At 45.8% G+C, this 17,903-nt stretch overlaps 1 protein-coding gene across 3 annotated transcripts in view; it reads left to right on the plus strand.

Annotated features, from left to right (window-relative positions):
* KLF5 (KLF transcription factor 5) overlaps positions 1–17,903 on the plus strand; it is a 37,651-nt gene that overhangs the window by 6,333 nt on the left and 13,415 nt on the right. For all 3 annotated transcript variants that reach the window (XM_083501271.1, XM_083501272.1, XM_083501273.1), the window contains exon 3: positions 397–456. In XM_083501271.1, the coding sequence (XP_083357397.1) occupies positions 397–456 (60 nt within the window). The remainder of the gene's footprint in view (positions 1–396; positions 457–17,903) is intronic.

Below are 17,903 nucleotides of genomic sequence, written 5' to 3' on the forward strand. Positions count from 1 at the left end.
GCTATATGTTACTGCTGAGAGTCTTATTTACACATTGAAAGGTATAGTTTATCAACTCGCCGCATATAAGTGAAAGATTAGATGTTGAAAATGGCAGTGAGATTTTGGCGAAATAACAATGCTGTCTGATTAATGGACATGTTTAGGAATATATAGATATTGGAGTTGACATTCTGGGTGTGTCTGATTGCGCTATTTGTGGGTTTAGTGCTATAAACCAGCGTTGGGATCTGCCCTTTTGCTGTTAGCATATTCCACTAACAGCATATTTGCTATGTGACATATGGCAGGTTTGAGTAACTTTCTTAATATATAGTTAGATCAGCATGTTGGTGATGGCGCTGAATGTTAAATGTTTCTAGATGAGCCTTACGTCTCTTCTGTTTTCTGTCTTAGGTTGCACTAAAGTCTATACGAAGTCTTCCCACTTAAAAGCGCACCTGCGAACTCATACTGGTATGTGTTTACTGTGTTTTAAATGTCCTCTAAATATAAATTGCCCTTCTTTCTTTCTCTGCTTTGCTGAAAGGTTTCATTTGGTTTGCTTCAAGCTGAGAGAGTTATAAATCAGCCAAACAGAGTAGTTAATAAAATGAAAACGGACACTTGTTGAACTTCTTAAAATAAGAGGTTTAATTTGGGCAGTGAATAAATACCTTCTTTGAAGCTCTATCATTCCATCCTGCCCCCACTCCTTAAACATTTTCCGACAGAATTATGATGCAATTTGGTTGGAGGGTTCTCCCTACATTGTGCGTGCGTTTCAGTTTCGTGGACGTAAAATGTTGTTTTTCGATCTCGGCTTAACTATATTAAGGCTGCAGTCCTGTAACACTTACCTGGAATTAAAAACCGGATCGTGTTATAAAACACTGAAATCTTCGTACTATTTCAGTTTGTAAAAACAAAAACCCAAACCACACAGTTATTTTCTTCCAAGTGGTCCCCAAATGACTGTTGTAACCTACCTGAAAGTAATGGGACACTCATCCTCTTAAGACAACTAGTTCTATTTAAATAAGAAGTGTTCTGTGTTTTTTGAAAAAGAGAGAATACATTGTGTGTTTATTAAACTGAACAAGTTGGTTCTGATGTATATTATTCAAGGCACAGTTAGCTCACTTTTGTGCTTAGCACAGAAGCTTTCATCCTGTTGCTTACTAGATTATTATTATTATTATTATTATTTTGCTATCTTGAGTTTTCGGAGTTCTTCCAAGCTGTAGAGTTTCTTGAGCAGATGACTGTTTAGCTTTCTTGGGTCCTGCTGGTTGAACTCATAAGAATAACAAAATTCCTTATGCAAATATTTTTAAGTGGTGCATTCGGTGTAGGCTTCTAGCTGGGTCGGTTGTGGAGCCACAGGCCTTGGAATTCAAAAGGTAGCGGGTTCAACCCTAGAGAAGTCCTGTTAGGGCTAGGGGAAATTCCCATCTGAAACCCTGAGGAGCAGCTGTCATTCAGTGTAGACAGTAATGAAAGAGATGCACTAACAGTTTGGCATGATATAAAACAGTGTGAGAGTTCTGATGTTTTCCTGTGTAAAAGTAGATGCACAGCACTTAAAATGAAATGTTTTTTAAAGCAGCCTGGGTGTAGAATAAATGCTATAGTGTTTCGTGAGCATGCATTTGGAATATGCGGAGTAAACTAAAATTCTACATATAGATGCATCAAAGTACTTTGAGTTTTCAAAAGAACATTGCTGTTCGGGTTTTTTTGTGTGTGGCTAGCTCATGTGCATTGAGATTGTGGTTCAAATGGCCTCTTCATACTTCTAAAATTCAAAAGTGTTTTTTTTAAAAAAACCCTAAAAAAACTGAAGAGAGACCTGAGGCTCATTTTGCCTGCAGAACAAGGGCATGGATTCAGCGTTTGCTCATTGTCAAAAGACTGAATTGCCTCCGGGCAAAAGTGTTACTATGGAAATGTGGTTTGATAAACGAAGCTGTTATCTGTTAAAAGAACAGTTGAAAAACAAAACGAAAAACAAAAATGGAAAAGCAATTGTAAGGCAAGAATTCCCAAGCTGCCGGAGAGTATACCCGCCCAAAGAGAGTGCCTGCTGTATCTCAGAACCACCGACTTGTTATTGCCTCCTTGCAAGCCACCCTTTGCTTGGAGTGGTCCATTTCTGCTGCACTGAGTATCTCTGACCGACTCAGTCGCTCCCAATAGCAAGGCAGAACAGAATTGCCCTCCCGTGGGAGAAACACTCCTTGTATATCTCTGCGTGAGTTTGGTTCCTTCCACTTGCAGGGCACACCCAAATGAGTGACTTCTGCAGAAATGTGGGAGCAGCTTCCTCTTGAGTAGGTACCTCCCACCCTTGGAAGCTGCCTCTTCCTAATCCAGACCACCTATCTCCAGTGAGGACCAGTAGCTTCTGGGGTTTTCAGATGGGGGTCAGGGTGTGGGGGGAAATCCCTCACAGCCCCACCAGGAGATTTCCAGGGACTGAACCGGGCACATTCATGTGCAAAGCATATCTTCTGCCACTGAGCCTACAGACCTCCGCTGTAAAATGAAGTTTGGGAGGTACTGTTCTAAGGTTTGTGCCCATTGGAGAAGATGACAAATAGAAAGTTTACTTCTACAACAGAAAGTAGAAACCCCCGCCGTTTGTGTTTCTCTGTTTAAACCAGTTGCACGTTGTGTATGCCACGAATTCATAAACTCTTCGGCAGAATAGCCACCAGGCCTTTGCTAATCCAAGATTTAGCATCAGTTCTCGAAGGCTAAATTTAGCAGCCAGTAGCTTTCAAGTTATTTTAGCTTGAAAATTGTGTAAGCCACCCACCCTGAAACGTGTTGTTTGAAGGGCAGGATATAAATCTGTAAATAAATAAATGTGACATATGTCACTGCCGCAGCAGTACTTATGAAAAATAATTTATATCCCACTGTTCCTGCTGGAAGCAGTTGTGGAGCTGCGTGCATTAAAAGCAGCAAAACCTCGATGAACAACAATAACAAAACTCATGCAGCCAAAATTTCTAGGACGGCTTTAACTGCCCTCCTAAAAAAAAGAAAGAAAAAATAGACAGACAGTAAAAGACTTAAAGCTAGGAATGTTAAAATATGTTGCTGTTTTTTAAAGTCTCTATTTGTGCATTCAATAATGTAAAATAACCTGCTGCACAGATGGAAGGAGACTTGATATTTAAAGTGTTCTATAGCTCACAACTACTTGGTAATTTAAAATCAGCACAGAAACAAGCGTGTTGTGCTCTAAAGATTAACGCATTTATTATGGTTGGCATAAGTTTTTGTAGATTAGAGTCCTGTTCATCACAGGTCAATGACTCTAATAGAAAGAAGTCCACTCTGAATAAAATCTGGTCGTCTTAAGTACATTACATACTTCTCCAAGTCAGTGTTGTACTTTGACATGGAGATAATATGTACTAACATTCTGGAGCTTATATATATATGGTGTGTTGTTCAATGATCTGCAACACCCCTTTCGTGGTAAGGTAGACACACTCAACTTGAAATGTATTGTTTTTTGAAGGCTTTTAATGGAAGCACATAAAAGGTGACCGATCTATTTCCACAAGGCTGCCGATGTTTATGTCTGGTCGATGTAACGTGCTGAGGATCCTGAAAGGAGTTTTCCCAGAAGATTATGGGAGCCCTTTGACAAAAAAACAAAAACCCCAAAACAAAACCCATATTAAATTATGAAGCTTAATTTAGCTGTTTTCCTTAAATTCTTTGTACTCATTTGGCTTAGGAACACCCCTCCCCCCAAAAAAAATCTATTTATAAAAACACCCTAGCATGAAAGCTTTAATAAATGTAGGTCATGAAATGCATGTTATTAAAGTTTTGTGTGATACTCTTTCCAATCCCCTTAATAATAATAATAATAAAATAATAATAAATTTTATTTATATCCCGCCCTCCCCAGCCGAAGCCGGGCTCAGGGCGGCTAACAACACTAAAATAGTGCAACATTATAAAACATCATAAGAATTAATTAAAATCAAAATTGATGGCAACCATAAACTAAAGTATTGTAAAGGTTGCCAAAGGAGGGAGTCAGGCTGTGCCCTAACCAAAGGCCTGGTGGAACAGCTCTGTCTTGCAGGCCCTGCGGAAAGATGTCAAGTCCTGCAGGGCCCTTGTCTCTTGTGACAGAGTGTTCCACCAGGTTGGAGCCGCAGCCGAAAAAGCCCTGGCTCTAGTTGAGGCCAGCCTAACCTCTCTGTGGCCTGGGACCTTCAAGATGTTTTTATTTGAGGACCGTAAGTTCCTCTGTGGGGCATACCAGGAGAGGCGGTCCCGTAGATACGAGGGTCCTAGGCCGTGTAGGGCTTTGAAGGTTAAAACCAGCACCTTAAACCTGATCCTGTACTCCACCGGGAGCCAGTGCAGCTGGTATAGCACCGGATGAATGTGATCCCGCAGCGAAGACCCCGTAAGGAGTCTCGCTGCGGCATTCTGCACCCGCTGGAGTTTCTGGGTCAGTCTCAAGGGCAGCCCCACGTAGAGCGAGTTACAATAATCCAGTCTGGAGGTGACCGTCGCGTGGATCACAGTGGCTAGGTCAGGGCGAGAGAGGTAAGGAGCCAACTGCTTAGCTTGGCGGAGATGAAAGAATGCCGCCTTTGTTATAGCTGCAATCTGCGCCTCCATGGAGAGGGAGGTATCGAAGATTACACCCAAACTCTTAACGGACGGTGCTGGCACTAATTGCACCCCCGCAAGAGATGGGAGTTGCCCCCTCAATCCCATATCGTCCCGTCCCAGCCAGAGGACCTCTGTCTTCGAAGGATTTAACTTCAACCGGCTCCCACGTAACCATCCAGCCACAGCTTCCAAGCATCTGATCAGTGTGTCTGGGGCCGAGTCAGGATGGCCATCCATCAACAGATAGAGTTGGGTGTCATCAGCATACTGATGGCAACCCAGCCCAAAACTCCGGACAAGCTGGGCGAGGGGGCGCATAAAGATGTTAAAAAGCATCGGGGAGAGAATCGCACCCTGAGGCACTCCACACACCAAGGAGTGGCGGGATGACAGTTCCCCCCCAAGCGCCACCCTCTGTCCCCGACCAGAGAGAAACGAGCGCAGCCATTGAAGGACTGTGCCCTGGATCCCCACGTCGGCGAGGCGGTGGTCCAGAAGTTCGTGATCAACCATGTCGAAAGCTGCTGACAGATCTAGAAGAATCAGCAGCCCCGACCCGCCTCGATCCAGCTGTCTACGAAGGTCATCTGTTAGGGCGACCAGAGCCGTCTCGGTCCCATGACCAGCGCGGAAGCCGGACTGGAATGGATCCAGAGCCGATGTTTCATCCAGAAACCTACCAAGCTGTTCAGCAACCGCTCTCTCAATCACCTTACCCAGGAATGGAAGATTCGAAACTGGGCGGTAATTGGATAGATCTAAGGGGTCTAATGATGTTTTCTTTAAGAGCGGACGCACCACTGCCTCCTTCAGTTCCCCTGGGAATGTCCCGGTGCCAAGGGACAAATTGATGATATCCCCCAGGGGGGCCCGCACCTCGTCTGGACACGCTCTAATCAGCCAAGACGGGCACGGGTCGAGAGGACAAGTGGTGGGCTTTCCAGCTCGGAGGAGTCTGTCCACATCGGCTGGGGATATCCGGTCAAAGTGGTCCAATACTGGACCCGAGGACAGTCGAGGGGCCTCCAGTTCCTTTATTGTATCCAAATTGGCAGGGAGGTCATGGCGGAGCGACAGGACCTTCTCCGCAAAAAAGCTCGCAAATGCCTCACAGCTGTGTGTCGAATTGTTATTTAAATTTGGCTGTCCTTCGAGGGACGTTAAAGACCGAATTATACTAAATAATTGTGCCGGGCGAGAGCTAGCGGATGCAATGGAGGCCGAGAAGTAGGACTTCTTAGCGGCCTTCACTGCCATCTCGTAGGTTTTCATAAAAACCCTATAAGATGTTCTTGAGGCTCCGTCACGGGCACCCCGCCATACTCGCTCTAGCCGTCTGAGGTCCCGCTTCATTTTCCGGAGCTCCTCAGTAAACCAGGGAGCCCGGTTTCTGCGGGGTCGCAGAGGGCGCTTAGGTGCGATCTCATTGATGGCTGCCAGGAGCTGGGTATTCCAGCCCTCAACAAGCTCAGTCAATGAGTCGCCAGGGGGAGAAAGGTCCCGCAAGGCTTGACGGAATCTATCAGGGTCCATCAGCCTCCGCGGGCGAGCCCAAATCGGCTCACCACCTAAGCAGGGTGGGGGTGGAACGTCAATCCTGGCTTTCAGAGCGTAGTGATCAGACCATGGCACCTTCATCGAAGGAAACATGATCACATCTATACCGACGCCAAAGATCAGATCCAGCGTGTGGCCTGCTTGATGTGTGGCGCCCGAAACAAACTGGGAGAGCCCTAGTGTCGCCATGGAAGACACCAGGTCCAGAGCCTGTGAGGAGGGAGTGGCATCGGCATGGATGTTGAAGTCCCCCAATACCAATAGGTTAGGGAACTCCAAGGCCCAGCCGGCCACCGCCTCCAGCAGGCCTGACAGGGTGGCTGCTGGTGCGCTAGGTGGCCGGTACACCAGCCAGACAGCCAAGCTCACCTCGGAGCCCCACACTAGGCCAACACATTCAATGCCAGGGATCGATGGCGGTGGTAGAGCCCTGAAAGAACAATCTTCCCGGATTAATAGTGCCACCCCTCCCCCCCGGCCCACAGTCCGTGACTGGTGGAGGACGGAAAAACCCGGGGGCGCCATCTCTCGTAAGGTAACAGTATCCCCTTCGCGCACCCAGGTCTCCGTCACACAAGCCAGGTCGACCCCCTGCGAGATGATGAAATCTCGCAGGGTGGCGGTTTTGTTGCCTATAGACCTGGCATTGCACAACACCAGTGACGGAGGTGAGTAATCCTTGCTCACCCTACCCTCGTCTCTTGGGATGGGGCGCAGATTGGAAGGGGTACGAGCATATCCGTATCTCGATCCCCTTCGCCTATGACATCTGCCCCCACCGCCATACCTCCCTCGCCCCTCCACAGTAGGAATCCCAGGCCTCATACTCGCCTCCATTTACAAAATATAAGAGCAAACAAACAAACAAAAAACAATTACCCCAAAACAAAACCAATCCCCACCCCACTCAACAATCATCCCAACCCAAAATAAAACAAAACAAAATAAAAATACATGGATAAAAAACCACCGTTCCTGGTGATACAACAAAATAATAAGTAAAAACACTTTTAAAACACTTTAAAAAATATAAAACGTTTAGACATTTGCTGCCGCAGCAGCAGTGTCCTTAGGGGTTTAACAGACCTGTTTATCTGGCTGAACTTGTTCTGTAGTATCTATGGAGGACCACTGCTTGTTTTTTCTCTCTCTCTTCCTAACAATCCATTTTAAACTGACTCTCATCCACCCCTCTCTGTGATCTGTCACTTTAAAATACAAAAAGCCTGCAGCAGCAATCTTGCTTTTTTAGAAGTCAAAACAGAGCGTATGCTTTCTTCCTTTGTATTTGGAAACCCCGTGCCTTTTCATAGTATTTATTTAGCAACCTGTCTCCACCTGAACGGCTTTCAGGAGGTTTAATGGCATTCTTTTCAGAGCAAACTTAAAGGCAGCAGCGGCTGGTGAGAGAGGTGCTCAGCCCAGAGAGGAGCAAGCTTGTAGGATTTATAAAATGCAAGAAATAAAACAAATGGGCAAGGGACCAAAAAAATAAAGAAATACACAGCTTATGTGGGGGTGGTAGGAACAGGCTCTGAGACGCAATTGTTGGGCAAATAAGGGTCTAGCGCTGCTAACCTTTCCATTTCTGTCGCCGTGCCTTTTAAACAGGCTTCATTTGTAGAGAGTCATGGGTGGGTTTTATCTCCATGCCCACACACACGCAGGTGTTAAAGGCGCTAGAACAGGCCAGCCCTTTTATCCTGGTCAGTTGGCAACGCTCATAAAGATTTCAGCAGCGATGTGACTTAACTTCTTTTTTTAAAAAATGGTTTGCTGTAATTTATTTTCTCAGTCCTGAAGTAGTTAACTTGCTCAAAGGTTTGTTGGATCGACAGTTATGGAGAAGGTTTTAAAGTGAGGCAGCGTGCCTATAGTGTTGGTTTTGAATCAGCGATACCTGGGTCCATGTCTCTTCTGAACGATGTCCTTCACTGGGCTACCTTGGCCCAGTCCCCATTTCTTGGGCTTAAGGCTGTTGCCCTGTGTATACTGTTTCCCTCCCTCCCCATGAACACAACAGGATTTATTTCAAAGTAGCCAAAGTAACTGAAAAGGGTAACTGCATGTGGGATGCCCTAAGGAGGCCTGGTGAAAGCAAGCCCTGCTCTTCTCGTGCTGTAGAAATCTGGGGGTTTAAATCGCCAAAACTCAAAACCTCAACCTGCCTTGATGCCTGAAAGTGAGCGAGAGGCCAGAGGAATTTGGAGAACACAGTCGTACCTTGGAAGTCAAACGGAAGTTGACTTCCAAAACGTTCAGAAACCAAAGCACAGCTTCTGATTGGCTGAAGGAAGCTCCTGCAGCCAATCGGAAGCCGCAGAAGCCCCGTCGGGCATTTGACTTCCAAAAATACTTCACAAACAGGAACAGTCACTTCCGGGTTTGCGGCGTTCAGGAGCCAAAATGTTTGAGAACTAAGCTGTTCAAAAACCAAGGTACGACTGTATGGGATCCAGAGCCTCATTCAACCACTGGCTTGCTGGACACACCTGAGCCCGGTCTCTCTAATGCTAATGCCGAGATACTGCTGGGGATATCTAAATCTAAATCTGGTCCTCGCTTTCTAGAGCAGGAATGGGCAACTGTGGCCTTTTCCAATTGGAGTTGGAATAAAACGATCTTACGTGAGGCCATAGGTTCTCACCCCAGCTTCAGAGGGAAATTGGTGCTAAAGTACTTTCTCCAAAGCCACAGGACAAGGCTTTCTTTCTCCATTGGCTGTGGGCAATAACTTTAGTTTCATAACTGACGTTACGCAACCCTCACGCTCGTGGACAGAAATCCTTATTATAGGCTGCTGTGCCGTAAACCCTCAACTGGTGCTATTGGCAGGGTGACCGACCTGAACTTGCTTGCCAGAAGTCAATAAAAGGATTCAAATTGTGTTTTGGTTTTCAAAAATAAATAGTTAACTTTTCTGCCGTAGCATTTGCGCATGAGAGATTTCATACAAATGCAACTGCAGCTTTCTAAATAAGTCAAGGCGACCCCCCCCCCTAAATAGCTCTCCAGTGTTTTTGCAAGCACTCTGGTTAATTTCTGTAAAGAAGGTGTATCGGTCAAGTTGCCTGGAGGTTTGTTTGTCTCTCTCCCCCTCTTGCTTGCTCTCCCAGGCCTGAACTTTGTCACCCACAAAGCTGAGTGGAGTCCCCAACCATATATTGTGGCCTGCCACCAAATATCCCTTCCCTGTTCTTGGAGGTTTCAAATAGCAATAACAAAACAAGAAATTTAGCAAACCTCTCTAGCAAGGATGCAAGGCGTTTTCTTTTTTCTTTTGCTGGTGTAGCAGGAATCGTGCAGCCCTAAGTCATCCTGCAACACCCCTGTCCTCCCCAACCTCCCCTACCTGAGGGTGAGCTGTAGTGCACTCAGTGGGGCTTACTTCTGAGTAGACATGCATAGGATTGCACTGTGAACTCCTGTTTAACGGGGTGAGCAAGCCGCCATTTGCGTTCCTTAGCTCTCCCCTATCTGGTATGGAAGATGTTTTGGAGCAGCCTCTGGGTCTTTCTGTGTTGGGAGCTTCTGGGCAGACATGTTCGTTGATCACATGCTTGCCTTGCCATTAATAGTTCTGCACTTAATGCTAGAAACTATTTCATCTATCTATAGATATAGCTTGTATATGCTGCCGGGAAATGGAAGCCCCCTCAATGCTTCCAAGAGAAGTGGCACTTCTGTAACAAGATGCGTACAATCCCCGTTACCAAAGTTTTTAAGGCTTGGCCATCTAAAACCTCTGCCTCTGCCCCAACTCTGGTTTTTTATTTCTCTAGCCAGGCACTCTTAAAAACCTTAAAAGGAAACTGTTGTCTGAGAACCGGTGTAGACGGGAGAGACTATTCAGACAGCCTCTAGAATCCAACCTGTTTTTTAAGTTTATTTTTATCACACCGTTCCTCCAACCGGCTCAAGGCAGAGGGACTGCCTTTACTCCATTTAATCCTCGTAGGAAGAAGGATGAAATGAGAACAAGTGACTGGCCAGCCCAAGACTTAAGGCTGGTGGGCAACTAGAACGCTGATACGCCCCAATCCAAGTGAGAATCACTTCATATGTGTTTCGGAAGCTTATACCGTTGCAAGTAGCTCTGTCGAAATAGGGTAAATATCACAGAGGTCTGTCTGTGTCATGGAGGAAGGCTTTGAATTCAGATATGACGGGTCTCTAGCCTGCTGCCTATTGCCCTATTTTGTGGCCAGTCCCAACAGCCTCCTTCCTCCTGAGATTGTTTCTCTGTCCTGCAAGAAATGAGGCAGTCAAATGGCACAGTCATGGCACCTGCTTCTCTCACTGCTGGCTATTTTAAACGTATTTTACGATTTTTAGTGGTGCTAATGTGGCACATCAGGGGAGGTTGTTGCCGATTCTGGGCTCTCTCCTTTAGCGGGATGGGATGCAAGGAAAATAAACAAATTCAAGATTCCTGCTGTTACCAGGAAGTGAGTTGAGAACAGGGGCAAAAGGTGTTGAATCTGTCAATCTTTTGTAAAAACCATCTTTAGTGTGAATGTGCTGAAGAGCCTAATTTCATGAACTGGGACAAGGAACCTTAAAACATAAGTATGAATTGCCTCTGGCTGTAGCCATGCTTTTCACTTGTTGGCAGAAATGCAATTTCTGTATAGGAGAGAGCCATGCCCTCATTTTAGGTCCTAGTAATAACATACATGGGACGCGGGCGGCGCTGTGGGTTAAACCACAGAGCCTAGGACTTGCCGATCTGAAGGTTGGCGGTTCGAATCCCTGTGACGGGGTGAGCTCCTGTTGCTCGGCCCCTGCTCCTGCCAACCTAGCAGTTCGAAAGCACGTCAAAGTGCAAGTAGATAAATAGGTACGGCTCCGGCGGGAAGGTAAACGACGTTTCCATGCGCTGCTCTGGTTTGCCAGAAGCGGCTTAGTCATGCTGGCCACATGACCCGGAAGCTGTACGCCGGCTCCCTCGGCCAGTAAAGCGAGATGAGCGCCGCAACCCCAGAGTCGGCCACAACTGGACCTAATGGTCAGGGGTCCCTTTACCTAATAACATACATGTGGACTTCTTGATCGCACAGCTCCTTCCTTGAGGAACGAATATGCATTCCTGAGCTGAGTAAGGCTACCTCTGATAACTAATGAATAGTATGCAGTACTAACAGGTCGAACACAAGATGTGTAATACAAAGTTATATCCCTTCACTGTGGATAAGTGTTTGCAGTGCAGTCTTGCTGTTAAAGATCTCTGCTAACTCACTTACCTGGAAGCCGGACCCCTCCCCTCTCAATTTGTGTACTTTGGGTGCGGGTAAGGACTTCTCTAGCCTTCTGTCTGTTGCCTCATAAAAAACAGGGTGAAAATGGAGTATAAGTTGAAATAACATCAGGGGAGCACAGGGTGCAACAGGCATGAACGCAAAGTAATTGGGCAACAATGGCAAATGCTTTGGCATCCATGTTTACGAGCTCTATAAACCCATTCCTTCCTTGGGAGAAAAATAGCAGAGCAGACATGAGATAGACAGCGTACTTTGCCTTTTTTTAAGTGTTTCCTGTTGGTTGCAGGTTTTTGCTGTCCAAGATCAGGAACAACTGAGCCAAATTTGCCCTCCCCAAAACTTTTGTATGATTCCTAGTGGTTGATCAAATTTTAAATCAAAGCATGGTAAATAAAAAATCCCAGCTGCTGGCATGGGTTGGTACAGCAGAGGTCAGCCTCTGGACCCCTAGAAGATAAAGTGGCTCTCAAGAATTCAGAAGCTGACGAACCCTACGTCTGCTTCAGCTCTTCATTTTATGTCCAGTTATTGCCTTAGAAACCAGTGTGGTTTGGGGTTTGGGGAGGGGGTAGGAGGCTTAGCGAACTGCTCATGTGTCTCATTTTTATTTGCCATCATGGATTTAACAGTGCCAGCACCAACGAGGCTTTTTTTAGTTCTGACCACCAACAAAATTTTGTTTTTAATTAAATGCCTAATGTCTGCTGAAAGCATGTCACTTGTTCTCTCGGAGGGATTAAGCTTCAGTTCCAGGATATTTGATGCCTGATAAGGAAGGCTGTTGCTAGCTGTAAACACGGTTAATTCTGAAAGCGCCTCACGAAAACAAATGGGGACTGAGTCAGAGGAATCGCCATTATTTGCTCAGACGCTCCTTAATTGCGACAAATTCTGAAGCTTTCTCCTGGGATCCTGTTGTTATCAGCTCTGCATTCTGAAGCAGATGTTGTTGGACTCCAACTTCTCCCAGGCCAGTGGTTGTGGATGATGGGAGTTGTAGTCCAATAACCTGTAAAGCCAAAGGCCCACCCAGACTCCTCATTTTTTCTAAAGCAAATGTTGTGGGCTGCTTGCTTGCTGATGTGAGGAAAGATTTGAAATATTTAGGGCCATCAAATTATAAGTAGCAAAGCGCCTGAAATACTTTTATTAGGATCGGCCAAAATGTCAGCCGTTAGCAAGCTTCCAAGTTCTGCAGAATTCTTCATCAGGCTAGATTGCAAAGAAAATACACACAGGTCTCTTGTGAGAAAGCCGTCTTTTTATTAGTTAAAGTTGATGGAATAGCATTATTTGGTAGGTGGCAGTTATCTAACGCCCTGCCCCAAAGTTACCGTATTTTTCGTTCTATAAGACGCATCAGACCATAAGACACACCTAGTTTTTGGAGGAGGAAAACAAGGGAAAAAATATTCTGAATCCCAGAAGCCAGAACAGCAAGAGGGATCGCTGCGCAGTGAAAGCAGCAATCCCTCTTGCTGTTCTGGCTTCTGGGATAGCTGAGCAGCCTGCATTCGCGCCATAAGACGCACACACATTTCCCCTTACTTTTTAGGAGGGAAAAAGTGAGTCTTATACAGCAAAAAATACGGTAAGTCTCATCTACATATGATAGTAGATTCTTCCAGTTTTAAAAGTACAGTGGTGCCCCGCAAGACGAATGCCTCACAAGACGAAAAACCCGCTAGACGAAAGGGTTTTCCGTTTTTCGATGCGCTTCGCAAGACGAATTTCCCTATGGGCTTGCTTCGCAAGACGAAAACGTCTTGCGAGTCTTGCGGTTTTTTCGCTTTCCCCCCTTTTTCTAAGCCGCTAAGCCGCTAATAGCCTTTAAGCCGCTAAGCCTTTAATAGCCGCTAAACCGCTAATAGCGCTAATCTGCTAAGCCGCTAATAGGGTTGCTTCGCAAGACGAAAAAACCGCTAGACGAAGAGACTTGCGGAACGGATTATTTTCGTCTTGCGAGGCACCACTGTACTCTGTCCTAGACGGCTAAATACATTTAACATGATCTCTGATTGAAAGCACGTCTTGTGCTCAAACGGTTCTTGATTATTATTGCTTTGAACCGAGTGAGTGGTGGTCTCTGAATCTTAACTATATAAACACTGCCATTGAAAAGGGGATGGTGTTCAGCCTAAAAGTGCCATCTTTGAAGCGTGAAGTGTGAAAATGGCAAAGCACAGCTGAGCAGCTGTGGAACCCAAACCAAAGACGAGCAAACCTTCTCCCTGTATACAGAACATATAAATACACATGCCAGATGGTGTGGATTTATTACAGATCCTCTTTTTAAAATTTGACAAGTCTCTTTTGTGTGTTTGTATGCCTGGTGGAAAGAGACTTGCCTCTACTACACTGTTAGGCTGGGAAGAATTTCTGCCAGTTGGGATTCTCCAATAATCCCAGGCTTTCTCTAGGCAACTTTCGATACAAAAGGGACTTCAGAGTGAGACAGGCTTCTCGTTGGCTGTTGAGGACAACATGCCTGCATGCGTTCTTGAGATAACAGAAATAACCTGTGGGTGGGAATAGGGAACTGGTAAAACATCTCACCCGCTTGGTGCTCATTCAGTTCCTCTTCTGTAAAATGGAGATAATAATCGACTCCAAAAGGATGGACATGCAAAACCCAAATATCTGATTGAATGATGGAGAAGCAGGTATTTTATTCATGGGGATGGTTTGTCAAGCAGTTGTGCCAACGTTTGGGTTGGCCAATGCATTTTAACAGGAGTTTCATCTGCAGATGGTAACAGGGCATCGCACTGCCTCCTGCTTTCTGCAAATTGAGCTGCATTGAATGGCACAGGAGCAGGCCTTGCCGACATTTTCTGGTCATTTGGCCACTGTAGGATTGAGAATGAAAGAACGTCAGAGTTCCAGTTGTACTGGGCCCACCTGCACCGTAAGACCAAAGTGGTGTTTGCTAAAAGGCCTAACTGGATTCTGGATGCTCATATCATTGGATAGAGACAGTGTCGTTTAATTTAAAGTGTTAAGGCTTTATTTTGTGTGTGAAAATGCTCTATGGTGTGCTCATTTTGAGACAGTTTAAATTTTGTCTCCCTGCTTATTGGGGCCTATAAAAACTAAGGGTCATCGTTGGTTAGAACAGATGGGGGTGTTTTTATTTTAAAAAATAAGCTTTGGTTGCTAAAACTATACCTTTCTTTGGTTATATGGTGCAGCAACCTGGAATCACTCTGATGAAGATGACGTTGATACAATCCAAAATAACGTTCCCATGTGCACTACTTGTGAGTCCCAGAATGTGTACCTGATGCATTTCTTAGAACCAAAATAGCTCCCCCTCTCAAAAACATGTGTTCATATTTTCATGCTTCTGTATGGGAAGGGGGGGGGGAAACCTCCCAATATTGGAGCAACATTGAGGAAAACATTGATTGAAGACAATGCCCTCTATATCCTGTTTGCACCTGGAGATTGGTTTTTCTATACATTTTCAGAGTTTTCTAGAAGGTGAGATGCTCTGTGAACCGCCCTGATTCTCAAAAGTTGGTAGTTGCAAACTTTATATGCACCAGCAGCAACAAAGTTATGGCTTGCTTTTTGACCCAAAACAATGTTAATTGTCAAGTGCCCCCCCCCCATGAAATGATTTGGGTTACTGTTAAGAATTTTAAAAGGTTTGTGTGTGTTGTGAGTGAACTGTAAATTGGGTGAAACGGGTGCTTCTGTTCCCATTCAGGGCTAACGTATTTCCCATAGGCTTCTGTTGTCTTAGTTGTCCAAGAACTACAGTAAATGTTTCTGTTTGCCTCGATGGGTGTGGACAACCTTGATAAGAAGTGTGTGCAAGACTCCTTTCCCTTGCCTTGTATGCATTGCACTGACAACCTAAGTGTTCGTCAGGTTACTGTAAAAGATTTATCACACTTGTCTCTTGACCTTCCTGTTAAGAATTCAGTTCGGCTTTTGTGGGGCTATCCCACTTTACAGTTGCAATAACCCTATGAGGCGGATTGTGCCAAGAGATAATGGCGTGCCCAAGGCCGCTTAGTGCATTTTGTGGCTGAGAGGGAATTTGAATGAACGCTCTTCCCGCTATACCACACTGCCTTTCTTTAAGTGGCAGAGTTCCTCTTGTGACACTTTTCGGTTTATGGCTTTCCATGGCTTCAGGAGTACACTTCAGCCAGGAGAAATTTCATTGGGAATGTCTTCCTCACGAGGATTACTACCGTAGCACAATAATAGGGAGAGTGGGATGGAAACAAGATCTGTAAACTTGTGAGAAAATGCGTCTTCCTGCATCCATTTTGTTACCTTAGAGCAGGCACCCCCAAACTCGGCCCTCCAGATGTTTTGGGACTACAATTCCCATTATCCCTGGCCACTGGTCCTGTTAGCTAGGGATCATGGGAGTTGTAGTCCCAAAACATCTGGAGGGCCAAGTTTGGGGAGTTAGAGTAGCATCTTGTAGATAAACAGGAAGGCCTTTGCTACCTTTATGGTAGTTCAGGGGTGGGATGGGGAGCCCGTGGCCCTCCAGATGTTAATGGACTCCAGCTCCCATCAGCTTTGGCCAGCATGATGGGAGTCTAACAACATCTGGAGGAAGTTACAGGTCCCCCCCATCCCTGCAGTAGTTGATAATACATTGCACACACACAGACACAGGTAGGAGCCATAGCAATTTTTTTCAGTAAGGCTTGGATCTTGACTTCTTCTTAGACATTTTCTAACATGGGTGGGGTGGACTTGCCGTCCTCTAGCTGTTGGGCGTGCTGGCTAGGACAGATGGTGCTTGTAGGTCAACATCTTCCGGAGGGCCACAGTTTCCCCATACATTTATGTAATTGGATGGTGCCCCCATCACTGGTCAGGGGCTCTTCTTTGTGAAAGGAGAAAGGATGTCTTCTTGACATCTCTCCCAGCTGAATTCTAGATGGATGGAAGGAAAGAAGGGAGGGCTTCTGCTGTCCTGGGTCAGAGGCCTTTAAGCCGAGAGGCAGTAGGGAACCTGTAGCTTTCAAGAAGTTGGGAGGCAACTTCTGCCAGCAGGTCAGTGGCTAGGGATGATGCAAGAACACCTGGCAGGCCAGTGGTTTTCCATCCTAGTATTCCTTAGAATACTCTGTGTGGTGGGGACATTCTTTGGCACACGAGTTGGAAAATCCCTTAGAATAATCCCTATCATTCTCAAGCATGACTGGGGCTTTCCAGGCCATTTCTTCTCTTCCCTCCTGTTGGATATATGAATAGAGAATGCTATTTTGGATTAACCTCATTTCGTGCCCACACTCTGCGCTAGACACAATGAACGTTGGTTATTTCAGAAGTGCTTGGAAAAACTAGGCCACGTTCAATGGGCTCACGGTCTAGTTTAGAAGGAAAACGAAAAGCTAACAACTTGACTACGAGAAGGCAAAATAAGGGCAGGAGGTGGCTGAAACAAATGAGTCAGTGGTGTAGTCCTCTAAATGTCTGCTCAGGTGTATCCCACACGCCCAGGTATGTGGGTACAGGACAGCATCTTTGTGGTATGCGTATGAAGACACAAAATAGAGGAATAGAGAGAGGTAGAATGAGTGACAGGCAGCTAGAAAAACCCAGCAATGAAGGAAGAGAATAGAGAGAAGTCACGCAAGTGACTCAGTTATTCTAAGCCTCTTCCTCTCAGCTGAACACACACTTTATTCACAACTGCAGTGAGGTGTGTGTGGGGAGACAAGCTGGTCTCTGTTAACAGAAGAAACTTCCCTTTTCTACCTGTTGCCCATGCAACTTATTTTATTGGTCCTGTTTGTACAACTCTGCTTTCTGTGTGTGCTTCCGACATGTTTTGTTTTCGGATTCTTGAATCTCCCTTTCTCAATCCGCTAGAAAACAAAACTCCACCCTGTGGAATCTATTTTAAAGCACGATCCTTTTTTTAAAAATTTAAAAAGAAAACACTGTACTCGCCGTGCCCTAGGAATAAGAGCGCTGAGTCCCGGTGCAGCAGTTGATTGGAGACTGAAGCAGAGTTGTTGCTCTTCTGTCCCACCCAAAATGGAAAATGCGAGTTCAGTTCAGCAGAGGTAGACAGACCATCGAGTGCAGACAGGTGTTTCGAAAGATTACGCTCCACAATCTACCTTGATAGGTAACAGGTGTGGTGTAAAATAGAGGGAACAATACTTAACATTCAAATAGTGCTTCTCTAAAAGGTAAAGGTACCCCTGCCCGTACGGGCCAGTCGTGTCCGACTCTAGGGTTGCGTGCTCATCTCACTTAAGAGGCCGGGAGCCAGCGCTGTCCGAAGACACTTCCGGGTCACGTGGCCAGTGTGACGAAGCTGCTCTGGCGAGCCAGCACCAGCGCAGCGCACGGAAACGCCGTTACCTTCCCGGTATAAAGCGGTGCCTATTTATCTACTTGCACTTGGGGTGCTTTTGAACTGCTAGGTGGGCAGGAGCTGGGACCGAACGACGGGCACTCACC

Source organism: Podarcis liolepis (genome assembly GCF_965112155.1).
Source record: "Podarcis liolepis genome assembly, chromosome: 4".
In the NCBI taxonomy this organism is placed as follows: Eukaryota; Metazoa; Chordata; class Lepidosauria; order Squamata; family Lacertidae; genus Podarcis; species Podarcis liolepis.